General features: G+C 42.4%; 1 protein-coding gene across 5 annotated transcripts in view; it reads left to right on the top strand.

The window, feature by feature from the left end:
- PPP1R12B (protein phosphatase 1 regulatory subunit 12B) overlaps positions 1-26,360 on the top strand; it is a 126,675-nt gene that overhangs the window by 15,609 nt on the left and 84,706 nt on the right. For all 5 annotated transcript variants that reach the window (XR_012677399.1, XM_075174401.1, XM_075174400.1 and 2 more), the window contains exons 2-5: positions 16,458-16,588; positions 18,708-18,826; positions 22,089-22,248; positions 25,251-25,395. Coding sequence is in view for 4 of the 5 variants with exons in the window: in XM_075174401.1 (XP_075030502.1) it covers positions 16,458-16,588; positions 18,708-18,826; positions 22,089-22,248; positions 25,251-25,395 (555 nt within the window). In the remaining variant the exon portion in view is untranslated. The remainder of the gene's footprint in view (positions 1-16,457; positions 16,589-18,707; positions 18,827-22,088; positions 22,249-25,250; positions 25,396-26,360) is intronic.

Here is a 26,360-nt window from a genome sequence, read left to right as displayed (position 1 = left end):
TTTGGTAAATGTTGCTTTGAAAGATTAAGCTCCGAAGCAAGCAGCGTGCTCCCTGCAGCATGGGAGCTGTCGGAGCCGGCGTGGCGTGTTGGCCGTAGTGGCCGAGACCTGGCAGGAGTGGAGTTGCCCTCACGCGAGTGAGACCTGTCGCACGGCGGCGCGGAGGTTGGGCTGCTTTCAGCCCAGCCTGTCTCGAGTGGATGTCTAGTCAGTGATCCCCTCTAGCGCTGCGTCCTTTTTGTCCTTGTTTTGCCTTTAGATGTCTCCCACCTAAGTGTAGGAATTTTCCCCTTTCACTTTATTGTAAGAACATTTGTCAGGAACACTTTGTGTCTGGGTTCTGTTCCGTGGAGCTCTCCACCTTCCCCGCTTTGGTTTCATCTCGCACCAGTAACACGTGGTCTCTCTTTCTACGTTTTTGTTGAACAGGAGGAGCAGAGCTGGGCCTTGTTAGTCTCTGCTGATGAGACTTTCAGACGGGTGTTTACGCAGGCTCAAGGTTTTGCAGTCTGTGCTGAATCCTGTGCTTTCCTACGTAGACCGAGTCCCTGCTGGTGCAGCTGCAGTGGGTCGAGGTTACAGCAGAGTGCTGAGCGGATGTAGAGCGAGCGTCCTGTTTTCCCCAAACCTTTTACAACTTGTTCTCTTCTTATCTTTCTGAATTCTTCTTTAGCCTTTTTTTTTTTTTCCCAAAGCATTGTTTATTTCTGTGGTGCCCTACAAATAGCATAAACCATATTTGTGATGCCATAGAAATCCGTAAGAAATGCTTTTGGAAAATGAGGGAAGTTGTTTGGTTTGGGTTTTTTTCCCCCCATTTTTTTAAGTTAAGCTTTTTCTAATTCATGTCCCATTCATGTCTACCACATCTTTTTTGGTTGTGAAGACTAGAACTTCTTATGATACTGAAAATATAGTGCACCATTACATAGGGGCCTAATGATGTTTTCTGTTTTGTTTTGTTCCATTCCAAATAATTTCTAGAATTTGCTTTGATTTCTGAGCTTGGAGCTGATATTTTCCTACAGCTATTTGTTATAATCCTAAGAGCTTTTTCCTGAATGGCAGTAATAAGCTCAGAGCCTTTCATTTTGTTACATGACGTTAGGTGTATTTTTTGCCTGTGATTCACTCTACAGTTATCTGCATTGAATTTCATCTGCTGTTTTATCACCAGTTGCTCAGTATTGTAAGATTCTTCTGCAAGTTCGTTCTTTTCCTTATGCTCTTGAATAGTTTCATCAGCAAACTTTATCACCTCACTAATCACTTCCTCTTCCAAATCCTTTATTTAATACATTTGGCTGCACAGACCTCAGGAAAGATTTCTGCAGAGATCTCCAGGAAGAAAATCTATCACATATTCTGGTCTCCCCATCATGAAAATATGTTTAATTGTGCAAGGATCTTCCCTCTTACCCGTGCAATTCAGTGTCTTTAGGAGCCTCGGTGAGGGGCCTGGTGAGAAGCCTTTAGGAAGTCTCTGAGGATTGGATCACCTGGATCTCCATTGCCTTCGTGCTTCGAAGGACACCAGTGGCTTTCTGTCGTATGACTTCCCTCTGTAAAACCCTTGGTGGCTCTTTTCCAAAATACCACAATTTCCCATGCATCTGCTCTTCTGTATTATACCATCTGCTAATGTAAGCACCAGCAGCTTGGTTCTTTCGGGGTTTGATAAGATCTCTCCCTTTCTCTATTCCAGGAGTTTTCCTCACTTCCCAGTGTCTCCTCTTTCTATCTTCTCAGCCATACATTGAGACACTTGCCACTTCTCCATTTGCTGGTCCTACACGTAGCCGTGATGTGATTTCCAGGAGTGACACCCAAGAAGTACTGCTGTCCAACTTTCTAACAGGAGCCGTTTTGTTTCCAGAGCCTCTCCTGGCTGTGTGTCTGTCATGCCTCCAGCCTCACCGCACAGCCCATGGTCATCACCACCCATCTGTCTGTATGCCTGATCACAAAACCACTTGCTCATGGCCTAGCTCTTGAGTCAAGCCGGAACCCAGCCCGCAACTCCGGGTGCATCCACGGTCTTGGGGACATGCAGTCATGTTCCCAGCGAGACAGACCCATCTGCAGGATTGTTCTCCCAGTCATCAGCTCACTGCTTCCTCCTGTGAGCTCTTCCTCTTCCTTTGCAGCTGGCGTGGAGATGGGGCTGCGTCGTGGTACTTCTGAAAGTCCTCTCACATGATGCTCTTTGCATCTCTTCCCTCTTCAGCAGAAATGGGGTGATCCACTCAGAAGTGAGACTGTTTCATGGCTCTGGCAGCTGGGCTTTGTCAACAAACCTTGCCCTCTCCTAAATTTCTCCTGTTCGCTATCCAGGTCATGGTACTTTGTTTCTGAGGATTGTCACCCACCTGCAAGGCAGGCTAATGCACAGGTGACACAGTGCAATAAACACGGAAATCGTCGTCCTCTAGCTGGACTTCCACCGGGTTTTGTTTTACTTTAAGGATGAGTAATTGCTGTAGTTCACCTGTAAGCCTTGTCAGTCTGCCTGGCTGCTGCTTTTGTAAATGGTAGTTACAGAGCTTGCTCTCCCCCACTACTCCTCCCTTTGCTGTGTACGTTCATCGCTCTATCTATTTCTGGCTACGTCCTTTTTTCGGCATCTGCTAGCCAGGGCTGGGTGACACTTCAAACGTCCTGACAGAGCACTCAATCAGGAGTTCACGCTGGGCTGCCAGTATTGAAACCATGCACGGCGTTGAGGCAAGCAACTGGGTTTACATTACTCTTAAGGAAACATAAAAGTTTGTATCAGGTCTGTATTTCTTTGATCACAGAGACCACAGTTCTTGATTAGACTCAAAATGTCATTAATGTCACTGGGGAAAGTTGACACCTTAGCTGTGTCCATCTTTCAAACTAGCAAGATATCTGGTGTCATGCTTTGGCAAGAGTTCAGTGCATGGCAGGATCCTTAATACGCTTACAGTGCCCAGTTACTCTGTGAAAGCGTCTGCACAAGGCTCTAGCAAAGAACTATCATTCAAGCAGTACTTGTCCCTCTTCAGTGGCTTTTTCGACAGGTCATTTTCTTTAATAGATGACTTGTTCTCAGTACCATATTTGCCACCACCTCTCTTTTTCCATGGGCATCACCAGAACCGAGTTCCTGACCTCTGTTTGGACTGCTGGTGGCAGCAGGAGGGTGATACACTCAGAAGTCATCACTGAATGATTTTGTTACTGGTGGCCATGCTGAGATTTGCTTTAGTTGTTTCCCACAGGATTAAAAAAAAAAAAACCAAGAAAGACACTTTCCTATGGATTGAACAGCCCTAATAGCGTCGATTGATTCCCCCCTCGTGAAAGTGTAGTTGACATTTGAAAACTCATGCAAATCGGATTCTCACACATATCTTGAGCACAGTCTTTTTCCAGTATTAGGAGTTCTTAAAAAATTTGTTACCGAAGAGATGTGCAGACTGTCATAGGACTGACTGTGAATGCCTATATTCTTCTTCACCGACCACTTTAAAAATGCCAGCCATAGTCCAGACCTTAAATTGCTCTCTTTAGATAGGTTTTTTTGCTATGTTTTAAGAAAATATATAGCTTAGCTTCTACTGTAATAGCAAATTATATCAAGGTTTCACTAGCATTTAAAAGAAGACATTTCCTGCACCATGTTAAGTGATGTTGCAAATCCAAGTGATTGCACTGGAAAAAGAAATGCTTGCGAAATCTTAGCTATGGTCCTGTCAGGAAGAAATGTAGAATCACTTTCTTTTTAGAAAGATTTCTTTGTCCAGCACCCTCTTTGTCTGCTCCACTGTTTGTTACCCTTCAAAGAAAATTCTGTGTCCTATGATTGACGTGGTGCCTTTTCCTGCTGGGAATGACGACACTTCGTGGCGGTTCAGCCATGGTGGGTACCAGTCTCTTGTTCAGGTGGCGGGCAGGAAGAATGGCAAAACTCAGAAAAAACACTTGTTTGCTTGAATCTGAAGGCTGCACAGGACTGGAAAATGACTGAGCAAGCTGCTACATGTCTGTCTAGTGATGATTTTTGCTGAGCCCCTAGGAGCACACGGGACTGGTACTTAGAGAGTATTTAGCCACCTGAATCTTTAACTGCAAAGAAGAAGATTTAAATTTTCCCAGGCACTGCAGGATTGGCAATGTGAAGAATAATTAAAATTAATGAGTGTATGTTTTTCTTTTTATAAACCACCTTTTTTTTCTGGCCACAAAGGTGAGATTCAGATCTTGAAACAAAACCTGATGTGGCTGCAAGACAATGATGTGCATGAAAACCAAGGGCCTAATATTCTGCTTCTGAATAAACTGTCTATGAATCCACCAAAAGAATCTCGTCTTTCTTTTCATTTGCAGTTGTGTAGAGGTGTTTCTGCATATAGCCACTGTTTCCATCATCTTCGCCCTTACTTAGTGCTAATTGGGCACTTCTTGGCGTTTGCAGGAGCTCATGGTACTTCCCCTACACGAGCATTGGCGTCTGTAAGGAAGAGCTGGTTTCTGTGAAAGCGATACTAGCCCTGGAGTGACTTTGTTGCTTTCTCTGTTGAAAAAACAGTTTTTCCCCGGGCCATATGCAGCATGAGCTATCTGTCTTGACATAAGCAAGATGTCCAAGTGAATGGTTATGTGGCAGCTTAAGACTCTCTCAGTCCTGCCCTTCCTGCTGCTCTTGTCATACGCTTTTCGTACGAGCGTAAGTGCTTGTCTGGTCCTACTGTGAGCTAGTTTAGGTCCTGGATCTGTTTAGTGGGGTATCAAATGAGTATCAATGCCCCTTGCTGGGGGAGAGGGTCTGCTGGCCGGGTGTAAGACAGGGCAGGACGAAGGCAGCCCTGGCTTCAGCCAGCAGAGCCTGCTGCAAAATCCTGCCATGGGAGAGACTAAAGAAAGCCTGAAGTGACCAGCAGAGATTTTTGTGTCTGTTTTTGAGGTCTATAGTTAGTTAACACAAATCTCATCTTTAGTTTGCCAAGTTGGAGGTAAAAATCATTTGCAGCTGATTTTCCATGTCTCTGACCAATTTGGAGAAGACCTAGAGAGATCCTTCCTGTAGAGGATTGTTTGCTGGAGCACGGAGTGGCCCTGCCATGCCTTCCTACCCCATCTCGCCCTTCCAGCAGGTATGGTGCGAGTGGAGTAACCTTGCCAAGTGGGCTGAAAAGTGATTTTCCCCCCCCCCCTCCCCCCATTATTGACAAGGTTAGTCTTCATTTGGCATTGGCCTTACCATGCTTCTCTGCAACCTCCAGTGGCCGTTCAGGACAACGGGATGAGTGTCAGCCCTGGGCTGCAGGAGACCACATTAGTTTGGCTGAAGCTGATCTAAGGTTGCATCTTGGAAATTCAGAATATGTTTATGTAATATAGCTGGTGGTAGAAACCGCATATATATTTTGCTTGCATTGTAAAAGTGCCTTTAGGGACTGCGTTAAATAAGTACAGCATTACCACTGGTATAGCACCTGTAGAGCTGAAGAACATGGGGGTTGTTAGCAGAACATTTCTTTGCTAAGCAAACCTGCAGGAGCTAAATTTCCATTTTCCACACAGGAGTGAAATGCTTGTGAGCTTTTTAATTATGAAATGTAGAGTTATTTCAGGCAGGAACTAAAATTTCAGTAATTTAAGGGCAGGATTTTATATATACTGTCTTGATCCAGTGCCAGAGAGCACTGGCTGAGTGGGAGAGAAATGACATACTTAGTGGTCAGAATGACTAAACTGGTGAGACTTGAAAAGCTAATGCTGCTCTACACCATTAGAAAACTGGCAGTCCCTGCTTTTTAGTGACAGAAAGACTTTATTTTTAGTTTTGGCAGTTGATCAAGTACTGGACTCATTTCAAGCTCTTCTCAGATCATACAAAGTATTAGCCTCCAACTGCTGTTGAAATAATGGGTATTAAAAATCATGTTGGAATTAGGGGGATGAAGATGATGAAAAGGAAGGGAGTAAAATGGTAATCTAGATTGGATTTTAAAGTCAGTCTCACATGGCCTGTGTCTGGTTTAGAGCTATGTGTTCTGGACTGTGAATGCAAATGGCAAACCAGTCCATTGACTGCAGAGGAGAAGCACTATGGAAGTGGAAAATCACTGTATTGGGTCCTGTTTGAATGAGAAGTGAATTAAGTGTAGGTTGCAGGAGCACAAATAATACGAGGCTGGAGGGGTTGGCATAAGGGGTTGATCCCTGTGGCTCTTTACATAGTGAAATACTTGTATCTGTGGTCCTTGCTGATCTTCCTAGATTTGCCAAAATGCTATTTGATTAGAAGTGTTAAACGGGGGGCAAAAAGATGGCAATCCTGCATGCTTATGCCTATTGTCCTAGCAGAAGCAGGGCAATTTAACTTTCTTCCCATTTTCTTCCCATTTTAGTAACATGGAGTGTGTGAGTGTCCAACTGACCTTCTCTTTCTTTACGGAAGTGGTTCCTGTTTATCTTAAAGAAGCAGAGTTGGAAGCTTTGGCATGCTGAGGGCTACCTCGGTGAAAGCGGATAATGTACCAGCCAGTGGTGAAGTGAAGCGTGCTTCAGCATTCACTGGCAATACCATGGCTGCAGAGCTAAAGCAGAAGTCCTGATAATTATAAAGAATTTCACAGACATTTAGCTAAGCCATCTATAGTCTAGTGCAGTAGGTATTTACATCTATCTCCTTTTAAATAAGTTGATGTCCTCAGTGCATATATGAAGGCGTGGAGTGTTTCAAAACGTGGCTTCTATTCAAAGCAGTTCTCCACCTGACATTTCGTGCTGCTATTTCATCTTGAAAATGCTACGTTCATGAAATAATTATGCCTTTGCACGTATTCCTCTCTTTCCTTGTGCTCTACTGGGTTTTTTGTTGTGCTAATCATTCTAAAAGATTTGTTGTTGGTTTCTTTTGATGACTGGCATGAATACTGCTGAGTACTTCTAGTTGTTGTGGGTTTTTTCCTAATGGAAAAATCTGACATAATCCATATCTCTTTTCTTGCTTACATGAGAAGTATGACTCAACTGCTGTTAAAAAATGAAGCAACATAGCTAATTAATCAGAAGAGAAAATGAATAATACCCTTTTTATCTCATTTCCCTCCCTTTCCCCCTGCTCTCTTTAAAACAGAATTTACCTTTTTCTTGTGGTTCTAATACGATTGTGTCAGAATTACATTTGCACAAGGACTTTAAAGCATAAGGGTTTTAAAACTGGGTTTGTGGTACAGAAGTGCACATGCAGCATATTGTAGCCATAAGGACACCCTAAAGCCGGGGCTGAGAAGAGAGAAGGGAAGGTACAGAAGCTCCATGTTTTTGCAGGAGCAACAGTAAGAGCTGTTTGTTGTTCCCAAAACCACTGGCGAGTGTAATCTGTGCTGCTGGAGATACAGGATCACTTGGAAGTGGAATTTTTGGTAGTGCGGGTTCTGACAAATGCCCCCTTAAGAGTAGGGCTGTGATCATGAGACACAATGGCAAGGTCATACCTTCCAGTGCTGACAATCGCTAGTGGTGACAGTTGCAAGGCTATTTTGGGAGTGCTTTTCTCTTTGTTTTCTGTGAACTCTTCTCTCTGTGTTCCCAGATTTAACCCTGATGCTGTTCAGCTGTCATCAGGCTTGCCTTCTTGTGGAGCGCTGGCTGGTTTGCAGTGTATGTTGACATCTTATATTTACTCTTACTTTGCATTCAGTGGAAGATTGACTCCCTTCGTCTCCCGGCTAACATTGTTCCATATATTTTAGACTTATGGCAGGAGAATAGCAGAGAAGTAAATCTTGTTGTTTAATCCCTTCAACAGTGACCTATGTGTTGTGACAGCATGACTTAACCGGCCTGCTAATTCTTCCAGCCCAGTGTATTAACAGTTAATGTTGCTGCTGGTGTCAGTGTCGTCCTCTGGTTTGCAATAACTCTTCAATCATTTCTAAAACTCCTCAAAAAGCTCTAGTTGCACTAGTCATATAGCATAAGGTTGTGGTAAAGAAAACCATCTCAAGCCTCAGGTTAAGGAGCGTCCTGGTAAATCTTGGCTCTTGGAGGTTTCTCATGTGACTGCCGGTAAGTCATTGAGGGTGGGATTCATCTCATCCTGTTGTAAATGGGTTTATGCTGGTCTGCAGGCGGTGGGAAAGGACAGGTACTGTGAAGGTAGTACATCCCACCTAGCTTAGACAGGCAACACCCTCTGGGTACATCTGTTTCTTTACACTTTGAAAATGTGGATGAAATAAATCTTGTGCAAGGCAAGGTGTGAGAACATATGCCCTGGCAACGTGGACTTAAACCTACTTAAGCTATTGTGGGGGTCTGGGGTTGAATTCAAGACTGCATTTGCATGCATACAGAGAATGCTCTGCTTTTAGTTTAGTGCTTTTTGTGACCTGTATTCAGTGCAGCAACTCTCTGGCTCTTCATTTAGCCCAACGAAAACCTTTTAATCAGTTTGAGTGTGATGTGGATCTGTCTGATCTTGTCAAAAATGGTCCCACTGGTAGCGTTAGGAAAGGGTGTGCTTGGTTTGTGTGAACAAAACCTACCTTTGTCGCCCCATATCTAATGCAGAATCTTTTGTAACTCATGGGTGGTACAGCCTCTGCCACCCAAATGAGTCTAGGTCAGGTTTCTAGCATGAGAACATCATTTGGGAGGAGAAAACTAGGGGCTTGGGCAAATAAAACATCTAAGCCATAGAGGTGAGTCAGTTCTGGATCAGAATGGCTGCAGACACATGACAGAAATCTGTATATTAGTGCTTCCCCACCATTGTAAAGTTCCCTGGATTTACAAAGAATAAATATGAGTGTCTGTGTTTGTAGATATATACATATATGTAGATATATGTAGATATATGCACACGCATACATATAATACGCACGCACATCCACAGCCTGGAAGGCTGGTGAGAATTCACTGTAGACCCTGCCTTGAGCAGGAGGCATTAGACGAGAAGTCTCCTGAGGTCCTTTCCAACTGCAGTGATTCCATGGTATATATGTTGCTGTTCTTTACCTGACTGGCACTGTTGTGTGCTGAGAGCTGGGTGCTTTTTAAACAATTGCAGATGGTCCCTGCTCTGAGGATCTTGTTGTCTAAAATATAAACTGTTTCACCATATGGAAAGATGTAGTAGCTTTCTGGGCAAACTGACATATGGAGAAGGGTCCTGAAGATTAGTGCAAGAAAGCCATACCATGGATGTGGGGTTGTATGGAAGAATCTCATAGGTGTTCGTTAATGCTTTGACTTAAGAGTTACAGAAATTGGGATCAGTGACGGAACAGAGGGAGAGAAACTACATCAGGGGAGGGCTGGATGTATAAAGAGCTTTGAAGATGGTATCAACGCTTGATTTCTGAATTGGAGGAGAATCTGGTAAAAGAATTAATAATGAGGGTTTCATGAGCAATGTGATTTAACAGCAGCATTTTGCACAGGCCAAGAGGTACCGTACTCCTGGGAGGCTCAAGAGATGAGTACTGGAGTAATTAAGAAGAGATGAAGCATGGCTCTACTGGCCTGACATCTCTCAATTAAAAAAGCCAGCATGTGTCCGACTAGCTAGTTTACATATTGTATTGATGTGTGACAAGGGGAGGTGCCAAGTATGATTTCTATGTGGGAACCATGAGGATTGCTACCCAAGAATCCGACACAGTAGGATTATGAGATTTTCACTCTTCTGCAAAGCAGAAGTCACCGAGATAGGATTCTGTCACAAGACTGATGTATTCATAGTAGAAACACGTAACACAGGAGCCAAGCCAGTAGCCCTTTCTTCTTTTCCCTTCCTGCATCTTTCTTCCGCCTCAAGAAAATGCATAGGTTCTCTCTTTTATGTTCTGATGGACCAAGGAGGGAGCACCAGGGAATTAAATACAGCCAAAATTAAAACCACAGCAGTTATTACAGGTTTCCTGGCTGACTTTAATTTCAAGCTCTTGTATGCAACACTGCTGCTATTTTATTACATGATCATATGACACTGGGTGATGTGACATACTGCTTGTAAACTAAATATTTACTCAATGGGGCTGCATTTAGAAATGCAATATGCTTTCAGCCAAGTCCGTCCTTGTTAGATGCGCTGCTGTATGCAGTGCTACCAAGTTGTGCAGGTAGACGGCAGTTGAAGTGCCCGTGCTGCTGAGGAGCTGAAATGCTGAAATGTAAAAGTGAAATGCTGACAAGAACTGTTCTGCCTGAAAACAGTTGCACTGAATGTTGTTCATGTATTTATGTTAAATTACCATAATACTGGGTAAGTTGTGGAGAAAACAGTTGCCTTAATGTGGGTGCCTGTGACAGCCCTGCTGATGTGCAATTATTCCCACAGCTTCTGCGTTATTCTGGGTTTGTAACCGTCCCCCTTTCTCCATGTAGAGGCAGAAAGGTGCTTTTTTTTTTTTTCTTACTCAGCTGATCCCAAGCAAATTCTTAGGAATTTGTCAGGTGGTTTAGTTGCTCTCCTCCCTGCTGTCCTGTATATAGTGGGAATGTAACACCAGTCATAGGCTGAGGATTTGCTAAATGTGATGCACCTCCTAGAAAGTAAGCAGTATTACACTGTTTACACCTTGTTGGAGCTCGATTCTTGGTCCTCTGAACCCTTCAGTCTCATCCCATCTGGCTCCTTTTACTCCCTGATCTTCCTATCTCTGCCCTGTGGGGGATGCCCAGGAGATATGCAAACTCAAAACCTTGGCAGGCAGTTGGAGCTGTTGCGTTGCTGATACGCATCAGAAGTTCGGTGACGCTTGTGTGTTCTGTATGCTTTGAGGAAGGAGCAAACACTAACAATACTATTATAATAATGAGGTTTCATTCAAGATAAAGATCAGATTTTGTCTGGCTGTTGAACAAGCCTTGCCAGACGAGCAGAGTTTTGCAGAGTTGTTCTGTAACGTTTCCTGGTGTCCCCCGTTTCGTTATCGTAATGTAAGCTTCATGCTTGAAAAAAGAATGCCTTGGCAATAGCTACTGGCAAAAAAAAATATGCAGTGAGTGTCCCTGGCTGTAAAGGGCTACACCTGTTATCTAAGAGGGGGAAGCTAATATGCCGTATCTGCAAATTTTAGAAACTGAGCACTTCCTCCCTATGGAAAAACTGCTAAATGCTGGTCCCCTGCCAGGAGCTGAAGGAACACCATGAGCTGTGGATGGAGACTTGCCCAGCGATGCTTGGGATTTAAATCACACAAGCCAACTTTCTTTGAGTGGTTAGTGGGTAATTCTGGGCACTGCATGCAGTTTGCATCAAAGACTGCTAAAACTGTAATACATTAGTGCTGTTCCAGAAGCACTTGGAGCTAACCAACTGCCAAGAAAAATACAAGGATGCAAGAGATTAGCTTGCTGAAGACCTCCAGTTAGAGGGAAGGATAGTCACTGCATACTCCCTCCCTATCGGATCGCCTTGAAGGTTGTATTATATCTTTTACAGAGAAAGAAGATAAAGAAGGAATTAAAAATGTGGAGGCAAAGATGATGTGCTCTGTAGTTAACCTTGCTTTTAGCCTCTTCTACATGCTTAACCAAGCAGCTGAGGGTTAGCAGTGCCTAAAATTGAAAGAATTAAGCCTATCCGTGTATGTATCTTTCTTTATGCAAAGCAAATTTCAAGGGCAATTTAGGAGAGGTGGTGTTTCCTCAGCCACCGAAAAGGCAATGTTACTTCTCAATCAACTTTTTTTTACTTTCTTTCTTCCCTTTGGTGGTTGGAGGGGCAGGTGTCTGCTTTGTAATACTGCTGTCCGACGTAGTATTCTTACAATGTTCCCAAGGAACGTTATATCAAATAAAAGAGGAGGACTTTGCATAGCGATAGATCCTCTCGGGTTACTAAACTTATCCACTCTCCTAAATTTAAGGTTGGAGGATTAATGGTACTTAAAAGGAGTAGATGTGTCCTCCTTTATTTCCTCTTTGTCCTCTTCTCCTTCCTCCAGTATCCTCACGTAACCCATTTTGCTTAGCCAGAAGATGAACTTTACCCTCTGAATCGCAGTGAACGTGTTTTTCTTAGGTGGTGTTTTGCAGTGCTTAATTTTGGCAGATACGCACAATAAAACATGCAGCAGAGATTTTCTGGGGGGTATCAGCACTCAGGGCTCTCAAAAAATTTTAGGTGGGCAAGCGTGCGCCCTGAGTACTTCTAAACAGTGAGAATTTCTATTCTTTAATTTATAGCTTGGTAAAATGATGTCATATATGAAACGATTAATACCATTAATGTGTGTGCAAGTATGAATTCTGTGATAACGTATAAGAGCTAATCAGTTGATACTTTAAAAATATACACAGAAATACATTGCAAACCCTAAAAGCTGCCGTTTAATCTGCCATAACTTTTATACATGTTTTTTAGTGTTCCTAAAGTTTAGAAGATCTTCAGAAATTACCAGTTCTACTCATTATCCCAATTGTTGGCCTCATAATTATTGCTCTAAGATGTGTTAAATATGCCATAGCATATTAAGATATAAGTAGTGTATCTTTTAGGATGTCTGACTAAAAAATTATGCAAATAATCCTATGCCCAATAGTTACATGAGACAATGATGAGATTTTCAGAACTGAACAGGGGTTATTTAGTACCTCTGTTTGTCCAATGCCATTTTTTGAAACTCCTTCTCCACCTCACTTTTTAAAATCTTGGCCAATATAATTAGTATTACATAATGTTACAACAATGCAAAAAATTCTTGCATTTCGATATTTGAGGCAGGCAAGAAGCCATAGCTGCTAATGTTAACGCAGCCTCAAGTCATTTAAAAAACTGTTCATGTTACTCAACTCTCTGCTCATTTCTATTCTTATGGGCCACTAACTAATACTAAAATAAATATTTGCCAAGCAGTGTCACATTGCTTGGTCCCATAACTTGAACAGCAGTTTTTCATGATAGGTAGGTGCAGAAGGGTGGAGTGAGGGTTATTTTTCTTGGATATTAAAGAATACATTGCTGCTCCATTAAGGACTTAATACACCTTTGCGCTTGACTTTATCTTCGTGGCAAATGCAAACAGCAAGCATGAAATGTGTTATGGTTCCCTTGGGAAAGCGAGGGAATGCCTTCTGTTGTCAGCACCCGTGTAGCTTTGTCACTTTGTCATCGTTTTATCTCTTCAGAAGCCAGGCGAGTCAAATTACTGCAGATTTCTGTGTAGGAACAGGTGAGGTTTGATCCCATCATCCCTCCTATTTCTAGCATGCATTCCACAGGAACCACATGAGACAGGGACCAGCAGAACAACAAGGCCAAAACCAGGCAGAAATTTAAAAGAAGTGGGGGGCTTTTTTATGCATCTGTACAGATATTTAATTTTGGAGTCCAGTATTTCCAGTGGCTTGACCAAGAACTGGTCTTTTCTCTTGGCTGATTCCCAGTGTGTGCAGATGTAGTGGGTGTATTTGGGTGGTTTAAATGATAAACAATGTAAATATAATTCTCTATCAAATACGTACAAAACTCACAATATAGAGACATTCTTCAGTATAAATTTAGATTTACACTCAAAGTGCAGGTAATACTTAAACAAATACAGCAGAGCAGTAAGTATGCACAGGCATGAAACGTCTACCTCGCTGCTTTGTCAGAGCCACGCTGATAAAATTCTTCTTTGAGGCAATAATTCTTTAGTCAGCCAGAAGTGATTGTGCTCGAAAGAAACCACTGCGTGGGTGAACTTGGCTATTCTCGGAGCTTTTAGATGAAGTCAGTTTTATTTAAAAAGTGGTATGTAATAGTTGTGTTCCCAGGTCAAAACGTAAATAACTCATCAATAAGATTGTAAGTGTAATTTATTTGAGATGTGTTGGGGGAGAACTTGAAGTGTATCACAATAAATATGGGTGGCAATAAAATACAGATTAGGTCCGAGTTTTGCAGGCTCAGACTCGAATTCGCAAAAAATTGCTCCTTGAACTGAAAAGGGATTATAATGTTCCTCTGTGTATCCATGTCCACCTCTGTGTGCATTGCATACTTTACCTTCCTACTGTATTTGAATGCATTGTTATGGGCGTAAGCCACTAACGGATTTGATTGCGTAGTTTGCAGGATTTTGGAAATCAGGAGTGTATCCCTTCTAGAATATGTCTTAAAATTAATCACGTCCATATTGGGCACACATTAGTTCCCCTGTACAGTAGGAATATTTGGCTTGTGTTTCCTGCTCTCATCACCTGCTGAGACTTAGAGGGTACGTCTCTACTACTGCAGCATAAGCTGCGGCAAGAAAAATCCTGATTAGATAGATAGTAAGCAAAATTACCCACCGAGAGGATGGTGAAGCACGGGGACAGGGGCCCAGGCCAGCCATGGAGTCTCCATCCTTGCGAACAGCAGAAACTGGCTGGAGCAGGCCCTGAGCAACCTGATCTGATATCAGATTTAGCCCTGCTTTGAGCTGGGGGTTGGATGATTTAAATAAAGGAGGACCAAGGAACAAACCTTGCTCCTGAGGCTGGTGGTAGAACCTAGTTTGCATCCACGTTGCTTAGACCTAACCATGTCTTACCCCTTTGTGCTTGCATCTGCGACTCCTCCAACCTCAGCGTGATGCTCTTCAGTCCTCAAGATTTTTGGTTTGGGTTGTTGTTGTTTTTTTTTCCAGTTCTACCACCTGAAATAATCTTAGGGAACTGCCCCAGAGCTGGGTTTACTGGATGAAGCTGTTTCATTCCTGAGGGTGGAAGGGTGTTGATGGTCCAAGCAGGGTGGATGGAGCCAACCCAGGAGCAGTCTCATCCATTCTGGGTTTGGAGCAATCCCTGAAGTAAACTATTTCTAGAATTATGCTTTTGCTTTGCTGGCAAAGATTAAGGTAAACCAGTCTAAAACAGGGCCAGGAAACATGCTAACACTTCAGCATAGGCTCAGTCAGGACTTGGGTGCTTGAGTCTGGTACTGGGGCATCCTTTCCTAGAGCCATAGATGTACCCTGTGTTTTCTCATGTTTGCCAAGTAACTGTACGAGGAGTTAGTTTTCTGGAGCGTGCTTCCTTGGAGATTTAAAAGCTGGTCTTTTGCATGGCTGCTTGTGAACCAAGCAAATGTAGGAGTAACTTGTGTTTGCGGGGTAAAAGGCTAGTTTGGGATTTGCACTTGCAGTAGAAATAATAAGAGTTCGATGTCCTGGTGTAGGGCATGCCTCTCCTTTGAAATAAGCAATGCAGCGCAGATGAACGTGTTAGATAATACAGGATTGTCTCTTTTGGGGGGGGGTTTGGTTAGAGACAATTTCCTCATTTTCATTACTTGCTAGGATAGGAATGGATAGTCAGTGTTGCTCCTTTTAGGAGAACGATCATCTGGAAGTCATCTGACTGCCGTAACTGGTACATGTGCCCGCATTAAGCTATGCAAAAGGATTGACTGCTGAGATTTTGGAGGAATTTCAACCAAGCTGATTCCCTCTCTAGTAATGAAGAACTAGGTTTCTGCCGGTAGATGGACACGCAGTAAAAGCCGGTCCTTTTGCCTCCTGGTCATACTTGGTGCTTCTCAGCTGAGGCATATGCATTTGGATGCATGTATTAAATTGCCAGCTCATCCTTAAATAGCAGCCTCCAGTGAACTGTAAATGCAGCGCAGAACGTGCTGTAGCCAGGAATTTGAGGAAGGAGGAATTCTACTCAACAGAACTGCTGAGACTTGAAAATCTAGCTAGGTTTTCTTCTGGCAACTTCAAAGCTAGCAGGTCTCTGTAAATGCAGGCTCTGGAATTAATACAGCAGCTAATAAAGGGTTGTCATGCTCTTCAGTAGCTCACAGGGTCTATAGAGCTAACAGGGAAAGTTGTACTCTGCTATAGTCAGGAAAATTAATAGATACTGCTGAATAAAGAAGTTATTAACTTCTCTAAAATTCTGCTTTTGCTATGGTTACATCTGTAAAGGGCAAGATCCAGTATACAAATGGTCTGCTTTAGTCGGGCTTCTTGAGCTCATGCTTTCCCTGCGCATCCCTACCACTAGTGAGATCTCATTTCGTTCATTGTTGTGATATTATTTCATTGACATTTTGAGGGAACAACGTAATCTAAATAAATACATAGCTTGTCTTGCTTAGAGGAATTTGATGCCATTCCTAAAACTAATACAGATATATCATTTTACAGTGCGTCCTCGCTCCAGGGAGATAACAGTGTGGGAGAGAGGAAGGAAACAGATCAATTGGTGAGAAGTAAAGCTTGAGCAAATTTAGAGGTTGTCCCCCTGGGGACTCTCTGAGTTACAATTAATTTTTGAAAGTTCTGAAATTAATTTATTTTAGTTCACAAATTCATGGTACCTTAAGTTTTAAAGTGTGCTAGCTCACAGTGTGGGAAATTCAGCCCAGGAATTAAATTACTTGCTGCCAATAAACTGCAAATGGAGGTTGTATACTTGATTTAACACCAACACTTTTTTTTTTCCTCTCCCCCCTTTCCTTTTCTCTTCAATCCTTCCCTCCCCTTCTCCCTCAGGCCTGTATTGATGAGAACCTGGACATGGTGAAGTTCCTTGTAGAAAATGGAGCCAATGTGAACCAGCAAGATAACGAGGGCTGGACGCCTCTTCATGCAGTGGCATCGTGTGGCTATCTGAACATAGCAGAGTGAGTGAGTTTCAGGCTGTCCTGGGTATTTATAACACTTTCCATGCCTTCCTCTTCGGAGTAGGTACACAGGCGATTGATGCTCTGAGACTTATAAAACGTCTTGGGAAGCAATGCTGAAAATAGATGCATTTCTCCTGTTACTGAATTCTTAATTTGTGAGGATTAAGGTGGACCCTGCAACTGGTTGCCTTTTGCTGATCCCATTACAGTGACTTATGATTTATTAGATACTTTAGCTAAAATGCCAAGCAAAAGGGAAACACGATGGCTGACAGGCAGGCACACTAATAGAGAGACGTGCGATGAAGCACGGCTCTGCTGCTGCTGACTGTCTTTGCTGTGCACTTCTGTCAGCAGGGAGCCCATGTAGAATTTTAAGTGTTACCTAAGAGCAATTTGGGATTTTATTCCTTTAACTGAAAAGAATTCTCTCTCTGGACAAAATGTATGTTAATGTAATTACATGCATATAGCTATTCTGGTGTGAACCCCAAATAGTAGATACATGGCTTACTATAAAACAATTCAGCGGGGGACTGCAGCAGTGCTTACCCTTGTTCTGAGGCTTTGCAAAGTGACTATGTTTTCTTACCATGGACACAGGCCTATGTGAGCAGTACTGCAGTTGTATGGAGACTTTCGAGAGAGAAATGCAATGTTCCGGGCTCCGCAGTCACCAGTATGCCAACAGCATCGTTTCTTTTTCTTCAAATTCAGATCTTATGTTTCTGTTTCTTGCATACTGTCTGACAAAAGATGGAGAAGTAGATAAAAGTAACTGCTTGTTACTTAACCCACTTACAATTGGAGCATTATCTTCTTTTATTTTTTTGTTTTGTTTACAACACAAGATACTGGGATTAGTTTGGACATAACCAAGTGAAATTCTGTGGCCTGCCATAGAGAGATTAGATAATCTAGTGAGTACAAACATAAAATACATATGAAAGAAGAGACAGTAAACAGAGTTTTGTCCCGTAGATGTTAAAGCAAAGCAGTAATCTGCTATAGGTGACTCCCAACAAAAATTTGACTCTTCTTGGCACAGTTTCTGGTTCCAGGGTTTGAAATAACATTCTGCATCTGATCTGAGCGTTCATTATGCTCACAAAGGACTAATAGTCTGTTTGTCCCAGAGAAGATACTGATACCAGACTACTTGTTGTGCACCAGCAAGTTGCTCTGAAAGTTTGAGAGTTGCTCAAATATGTGACCTGGCGTGCTAGAATAACTGGAACTAAAGAATAGGCAGACGTAAATGGTAGTTTCCCAAGTGAAATAATTTTTCTAAGATAAAGGCTGCATTATAGGGTAGAAGGGAAAACAATAGTATTTCTTAAGATAGTCATCCTCAATATATTTTAACAAAAAAAAATCTTCTGTGGCTTATTTATTTCTGTGTGTTGTACTCCTCCTGGAACAATTCTTAGCTCTTTGGATGATCCTTTATCAGTTTGTTTTTTCTTCTTCCCAAATACTAGTTCTTCAAATGAAAGATATTATTATTCTTTACCAGTCGTACTATGCTTATGTATTTAGTCCACCACAGCTGCCAAAAAGTGACCAAAATTTGAATACTGATAACTATTTCTCAAAGGCATTGAAAGTAAACTTTAAAACAAAACCAAGCAAAAATATCTTCTCCTACCTCACCCTCCTAGATTTGTGTGTTTAAACAGATACTTCTTTTACTTCCCAGAATTTTACTGGTTACAAGATGTACAAGCCGAAGACGACGTTAACTGTTCTTGAATGAACTTTTGGTATAGTTATAAAAAGACAAATTAAAAAATTGATGATGGCTTGGCTTATCTCTTTTTTTATTATTATTTTCTTTTTTTTAAAAAAAAAAAGCATAATCTATCAGGTTAGTGCAAGAACTAGGGGTATTTGAATAACTATAGAGAAACAAAAACTATAAGCCACTGACCAGGGACCTTGCATTTAACAGCTAACTTTTTTAGTCTAGAAATTTGATACGAATAAGATACTCATTTGGTAATTGAACATGAATGAGAAAGCCAAATATTTTGTTCCGCTACTTAATTTACTGTGTAAGTTGCACTGAAGCCTGCACACAAGGTCTAATGCATTGGTATGGGTCTCGTTCACGTAGGTACTTAATTAGTCATGGAGCCAATGTGGCTGCTGTGAACAGTGAAGGTGAAGTCCCATCTGACATTGCAGAGGAAGCAGCCATGAAGGACCTGCTTCTGGAGCAAGTAAAGAAACAAGGTAAATCAATGGTGGGATTGAATATCTGAGAGTTAGACCTCCAAGAGTTTCTGTAAGAAATTCTGTTGGCTTACTGCCTATAGGTGAAGAGATCTGAAATCTAGCCCAAGAGGCAGCGGACAAATTCTGCTTTGGTAGCAGAACACTGGAAGAGATGCAGAAGGTTTGTGGTGTGCAGCCTCTGTCCTTAGTAGGATTCTTCAAAGCAAGACACCACAGTACTGAAAGCTGATTCATTAGATCTGTTTGCTTTTAAAGTGAGATTTAATTCTGACTTCTGGTATCAATGAAAGGTCTTGTTTCACTAAGACTTGATAATACAGAGCTGAGATTTACAGCCCTGCCAAGAGTAGGGACCGGCAAATGAGGATGCCTGTCCTGGAGTGACCTGCTTTATTCTGATCCTTCCCTAGACTTCTGCAGCCCATCTGCTCTGCCATTTCCCCCTTCTCATCAGGTATGCCTGTCTGAGGGGCTGCTGTCTGTGCTGTCCCTGCAAAAACATCACTGGTAGAGGAAGCGTCTTGGACAGTGTAACTTGTGTTATAATTAAAAAATGCTTCATCAGTCTAAAATATTCTTCATACTCATGAAATTAGTCTGTGGGTCGTTAGGTGTCTATGCATATGCGTAAGGAGTTTAAATCCTACCTACAAAGTTCTTCAAGAATGTTTTTGAAGGATGCATTTGTCTCAACTATGTGGGAAGTGATGAACTAAGGCAAACTGAGCTGATACAGACCAAATTATCCACATTGGATATGTATGGACTGCGTATCTAGGCTTGAGAAGAGAAAGTCGATGGGGGGATCTAAATGCTGTCCTCCACCGCCTTGAGGGAGGTTGTAGAGGCAATGGGACCAGATTCTTCTCAGAGCTGCACAGGACAGGACGAGAGGAAAAAGTCATAGGTTTGAACAAGGGACGTTCTGATTGCATATATATATATTTATGTATATATTTATATGGCAGAAAAATGTTTCCCAGGAAAGTGCTGGAACGGGGACCCAGAGAACTTGTGGAATCTCTATCACTGGAGGTAGTCAAAACTCAGCTGCATTCAGCTCTGAGCAACTTGATCTGGGTTTGAAGTTACCCTCCTTTGAGCAGGGATTTGGGCTGAGACCCCCAAAGATTCTTTCCAGTCTACATTATTTTATGACTGCAGGTTGGTGTTGGGGTTGTTTGCATGCTGGATTGAACGTTAAATGCAATGTTAAATGAAATGTTATGTTCCTCTTGGAAAATTGATGCAGGATCATGTTCCTTCTGGTAAATAGAAACTTTTCACTTTCTAGGCTAGTGGTATTTGTGACAAAATAAGAAGTGTTATTCTTATTTTGTTCTCCTTTTCCCTCCACTTTGAAATAAGCTTAAATAGCCCTTCTCCCTTATATTTAGTCTGCTCATGTATTTAAAAAGAAGAATTGTGTCTACAGTCAGCGTTTGTTTTACTGGGCTGTCCAAACCATGCCTGTCTGCTCTCTGCAGTCAGACTTCCTTGGATGCCCAGGTAGATAGAGATCCTTTCTTTACATCCGTGTAATCTTGTCTCTCTTTAAAGTGGGTATCGAGAACTGTACATGGTAAGAACATGGTTGAAACCTTACGGGGCATTAAGGCAGTAATTCCTCCGCAGCTGCAGATATTTTGCCTGACACTTCTTGGGATTCTGCTGGGCTTTTTCATTGCTTCACTACATTAGCAGCATCCTGCTAAGATGCCCGGAAACAACCATCTGTCTCCACCGAGAAGCTTCCCATTGACACAGTTTAAAAGGATCATAAATGCTGGAGTAAATGTGGTATAAACTTTAAATAAGTGTCCATCCAGTTCTATAGCCTGTCTTCAACGGTAGCTATAAGCAGATGCCTGCTGCAAATTATAACAACAGGACAAGTGTGTATGATTCCCCTCCCAAACATTTTCCCAGCCTCCAGCCACTGTGCCTCAAGGAATTCCTGAGCCAGACGGGCTTTCTGTGTGCTCGTGAATCCCCGTGGCTTTCTGTTTCATGAATTGTGCAGTCCTTCTTGGGAACTCCTGGCATGTATAGCGTTATGTTTAATAACTAAAAATCCCTGTTCTGAAGCCAGTTGGATTTCTAATCTTTGCAACGTCCTGCAGTAGTGGGTTTCACAGTTCAGACTCTGAGTTGATAAGTGGTTTCTTTTGTTCTGTTTTAAACCTAATGCCCTGTGATTTAATTGAGAATCATGTTGTTCTTATACTGAAAGAACTAATCCATAAGGACAGTTGCTCTTCAACACCCTTCTTGATTTTTGAGATTTGTCATCTTCTCCTTCATATTTTTTCCTGAGTCAGTGAGCTCTAGTCTGATTAATCTTGTGTGGAGCTGTATTGTACTTCTGATTGATATATCATCCTTACAGGACCTCATCATCATGAAAAGTCCACTTAGGAAAACAAGTCTAAGATAGTTGTGCCTCTTTGTTGCTTTAGTGAGACAGCCCATCAGCTAGCCCCATCTGGCCTCTCCACATCGTGGCAGTTGTTTCCTAGGTGGGAAACTTGTCCCTCTTGTTATTGGAAAGCCCCATAGTCCGTGTCTCTGTTATACCAGATGTGTGTATTGATGAACTTACTTGATCTGACTTCATCTAAATCAGATCTCTTAAGCCGTCAGAGTAGATTTTTTTTTTTGGCCTTCTATCCCCAAAATGATTTAGAATTGTGTTTTGTCAGAATCTGGTGTTTTGCTGCTCAATGGAATTCACTAAATCTTTCTTTTGGCGTGCCTGGCGTGAACGGCTCTAGTGCAGTACAGATCTCTGTATGTGCAGCTTGCAGATTGTACTGGATTTTGAGTGAGCATACAGTTGGGGTTGTGCTGCTCTTGCAGGAGACATCTTAGGATCGTCTCTTCAGATCTTCACTGTAGATTATACTCTATAGTTTAATTTAGTTTGTTAAGCTGTTGTTCATGACTTTGTTATTTCAATCATATTTAGAATGTAATTCTTCCACCCATAGTTCACAGTTGAGCTAGTAGTTAGTTGGGCTGATTTGCAACCAGTGGCTCAACTTTCAGATTTTTTAAGTCAGACAGCTTTGAAGTCTCTGTCAGTGATGCAGGAGTTCTCCCAGCTCCTAGAAGATGCTTTTGCTGATTTTTTTTTTTTTTGGTGGAAGATTATAAATAGTTTACTAATATTGTATAGCAAATGAAACACAGACTAAGTTTAACAAGTACATGAGAGCTTTCACTTGATAATCTCTTCTTCTGTGCTTCACCCTCTTAGGTGTAGACCTAGACCTGGCAAGAAAAGAAGAGGAGCAGCAAATGCTACAGGATGCCCGACAGTGGCTGAACAGTGGGAGAATTGAAGATATAAAGCAGCCTCGAACAGGTGCCACAGCTCTTCATGTTGCTGCAGCAAAGGGCTATTCTGAAGTCATGAGGTAGGAGCTCCTTCCCAGGGCTGATGCATTGAATTAAGGCTGGTTTTCATAAGGAACACATCTAGCTTTATAGTTGAGAGACATTTGTTTCATACTGAGATTTTCAGGCTGCTATTTCTCAAAAGGCTCTGTAGATTTATGTGTCCAACCATAGTGGTTCACCTGGAAATACATAGGGACTGGAAGATTCCTTTTTCTTACCTCTAGGCCTTTAAAGCAGTGAAAGCTTTTCAGAGAGAGAGACATAAATTAGAAGGTTTGATTTTCACTATTATAGTTTTAGGACTAGCAAGTTAAACAGTATTAAGGGTTAAAAGTATAATTTCAGCCTACAAAGTGACAATACATGCTGCATGACAATTGCAAACACCCCAACAGCTTACATGACCAGTCTAGTGGAAAAATGCAGTGTCCACTTCCATCTCGCTCTCCCCTGCTCCTTAATGCTACTGCTCTTGCACTGACAGAGGGATTCCAACACGAAACAGTTCCGCTTCTACTGCTCTGGCACTAACAAGCTTATTATGAACATAAACTTGCCCAATGTAGGGTTTCCTGGCAATAAAGCATTAATATTTTTACAGGTGAGGTCAAATTAAGGTTTCCAACAATAAAGCTTTCTTCTCTACTCTTTATGTATGGGTGGAGCTGCCCGTAAACATCAGCAAGGTTACTCTATTGCCCGCATTAAAATCCTTTGTGGAAGTGTTCATCTATCTTGATCCTTAATTTCATAGTTTTAAGTGGCGTGACTTGATGTGTAAGAGCTGTTTCTTGTCAAGCTCTAGTAATTTTGTTGTTCTCCATGTTTCCTATTTGTATTCATTCATTAGAGCTTATAATTGAGTTATAAGCTGTCTGTGCCAGTACCGTGCCCAAGAACACTAATCTAACACAGCTCATGTGGAATAGAAATGTAGTATCTCCTGAATTTGAGGTGTTGGTCCCGTGGACTTTCAGTGGAGGGTTGTATATCCAGTCAATGAAGGCTGCATTCACTGTCTGCAGGGTGACTAGTTCTGGACAGCTACTCCTTGGCATTAATTGGTATAATGACAAACAGATCTCATGGAGAGCTGACATTGTTTCACTCTTGTGTATTTTATGGCCACTCTGTAAGTTCAAATACAAAGCGTCAGTGACTTAAACCAAAGGGGCTGAAAGCCAGGAGCTAGCTGACTCTCAAATGAGACATGGAATTTGTCTGTGACCTTGAGTCCCTTAGCAGCTATGTTCCTCCCTTTTGCCAGCTGGAAAATCAACATAAAGTCAGCACCTAATTTAAAATTTCTTTCACAGAGAAACATACTGCTGCTGTAGGATGACTGTGTTTTATTTAGCACAGTAACACATCGGTGTAAAGCTGCAGGAGTTTCAAAACTATTGGTGCCATTCTGGGGTTGTGCTGGATTTCCCTTGTGCTGCAGAAAGGTGGCTCTGGATGGTGGAATTGCCCACGATGGAAATTTTCAGTAGCAGTTTTACCGGACTTGCAGAATTCCCCAGGGATGTTCTTCAATATTTAAGCAACTTGGATGATAGTCAGTTTTGATACAGTTTTGAGCCGCTCAGTGCTTTCATCTGATCGCTGGTGTACCAGTGTGCATATGTCTCTGAAGCTTCAGACTACAATTGACTCTCTTCTGTTTGTTTTGTTTTTAAATATTCAAGGTCCAGATGCTATGCAACACTAGCGTTCTGGTCCGATAGAGAAGGGGGTGGGTGGAAGGTGCACAGCAGTAAATGTGATACGAGGGTGTTCCCAGGCGGGTTCACCTGGGTAAGATTTGCTTTAACTGTGCAAGGACTAGTCTGCAAAAATGCATTTTGGATTGTTTAACCCAAATGTGGGTTATTTAACTTACAAATTTCACATCTGTCAATCTCAGTAATGTCATTTCTTCTTACCTGGCAGTCCTGCTGACCTTGTCTCCTTATGGAGCGATCCTACGGTGTGTCCTTGTTCTCTGGTAGATCCAAGTTACCAAATGTCCTTTTCATGCCAGATGCAGTGGTTGGCTTCTTGTTACGGAATTGGCAGTCTGCAGAGATGTTGTTTGTTTGCTTAGTGCCTGAGCGAGTCTGGTGTCTCTTGTCCATTGGAGCAGGAGTTCAGACTGGGTCACCAATGCCAGATTAGAAATTAAGGTGTTCTGCCAGTTTAGGACGTGCTGAAAGGGAACCTTTTCAATTAGACGCATTCCAGCAGGTTTTACAGCGAAGTCACTTTTCTTTTCGTTTACTGCCCTTTTCTGTTACAGTTGCAAGCACATGGAGTGGGATGTTGCTTAGGTAAATAAACAAGTTAAGAAACTACTTATTGTGAACCACATTACCCACTCTGTGGCTCGCGGTGTGAATTTGTCCTGGTTTTGGCTGGGATGGAGTTGATTTTCTTCCTATTAACTGGTATAGTGCTGTGTTTTGGATGTAGTGTGAGAATAATGTTGATGACACGCTGATGTTTTGGTTGTTGCTAGGTATTGTTTACGCTAGTCAAGGACTTTTCATCTTCCCATGCCCTGCCAGATGTGCAGGGGGCTGGGAGGGAGCGTGGCCAGGGCGGCTGGCCCAGCTGGCCAATAGGCTATTCCATACCATATGACGTCATGCTCAGCATATAAGGCTGGGTGAAGAAGAAGGAGGGGGGGCGTTCAGAGTGATGGCGTTTGTCTTCCCAAGTAACCGTTACGCGTGATGGAGCCCTGCTTTCCTGGCGATGGCTGAACACCTGCCTGCCGATGGGAAGTGGTGAATGAATTCCTTGTTTTGCTTTGCTTGCGTGCGCGGCTTTTGCTTTCCCTATTAAACTGTCTTTATCTCAGCCCACGAGTTTTTCTTACTTTTACCCTTCCGATTCGCTCCCCGTCCCGCTGGGGGTGGGGGGAGTGAGTGAGCGGCTGCGTGGTATTTGGCTGCTGCCAGGTTAAACCACGACAGAATTCTTCTGGTCAAGAAGTCATTCTCGGGTGGGCAGAAATCAATATTGCTTCTTTCCTCAGGCTCTTGATCCAGGCTGGGTTTAATTTGAATGTCCAGGACAATGACGGGTGGACGCCGCTGCATGCTGCTGCGCACTGGGGAGTGAAGGAAGCTTGCTCCATCCTGGCTGAGGCACTATGCGATATGGACATCAGGAACAAGCTGGTTAGTACGCACAGATGTTGGCACAACTTACGCAATGTATTTTATAGCCAGATGAATATCAACTTTATTGCTTACCACTTGATCCAACGCCATGACAAAGTTACACAGTGAGCAGTTCTCCTAGCGTGTGCACTGGAGCATTTAAAAGCGTCAGAAAATAAAGAATCTTGACTGGAGGAAGGCAGAAAAGATTTCAGGTGTTACTGGAAAAGATCAGTGATTATAAAGATTAAGACCAAGATTGTAAGAAAGGATGGGGGCTAATCTGTGTCTGTCTGTCCTGACAAATTGAACAACAACAAAAAAGATGGTCTTGGAGTGCAAAATAATATGCTAATATTAAGGTATAAGGCACTGAAAACAGTGAACCCTTGAGAAACTGGCAGCTCTAAATCTTTCCTGTTCTACTATATTGGTCATAAAAAGGGTAATTGAAAAATTGACTCAGATTCGTGAGAAATGAGTAAAGAAAAATAGGATGGAAGAAAAAAAAAACAGAAAAGGAGAAAAAAATTCCTCTTCCATCCTAATAGTTAGAAGCTTTTCCTTGAAGAGCCCGTGGATTTTCAAGAGCTGACGTGTGCTTGCCCGGGGTTGTTCTTTGTGTTCCCCTCCCTGCTGCGATGTCCAGGCAGCGTCTGTGAACCGATTCCTGCCGGAGCGGGTTCAGTTGTGCCCTGGCTGCTGCTGCTGGGGGAGGGAATGCGGTTGTGTGTATTTGGAACCGCACCGGGGGATGAAAGCAGGCAGGATAATTTGATGAGAGAGATGTGGCACTGTATGGTTTGAGTGCATCTGTCGGTAGTGGAAACCAGCGTAAAAGAAATGGCTCTGAGAAGGAGCCATTTTAGTGTGGTAAGCTCTTTGGCATCCAAAACACAGGGAATCTTTGTTGTTTTAAGTGCCGTCAGGTGCTTTTCCAAAGTGTTCAGAATGTGTGTGCGTTTTGTACTGTGATAGACTCG

The sequence above is a fragment of the Calonectris borealis genome, chromosome 26 (genome assembly GCF_964195595.1).
Source record: "Calonectris borealis chromosome 26, bCalBor7.hap1.2, whole genome shotgun sequence".
Taxonomy (NCBI): domain Eukaryota; kingdom Metazoa; phylum Chordata; class Aves; order Procellariiformes; family Procellariidae; genus Calonectris; species Calonectris borealis.
The sequence above is the reverse complement of the archived record's forward strand: the minus strand, read 5'-3'. Positions and strand labels throughout refer to the sequence as shown.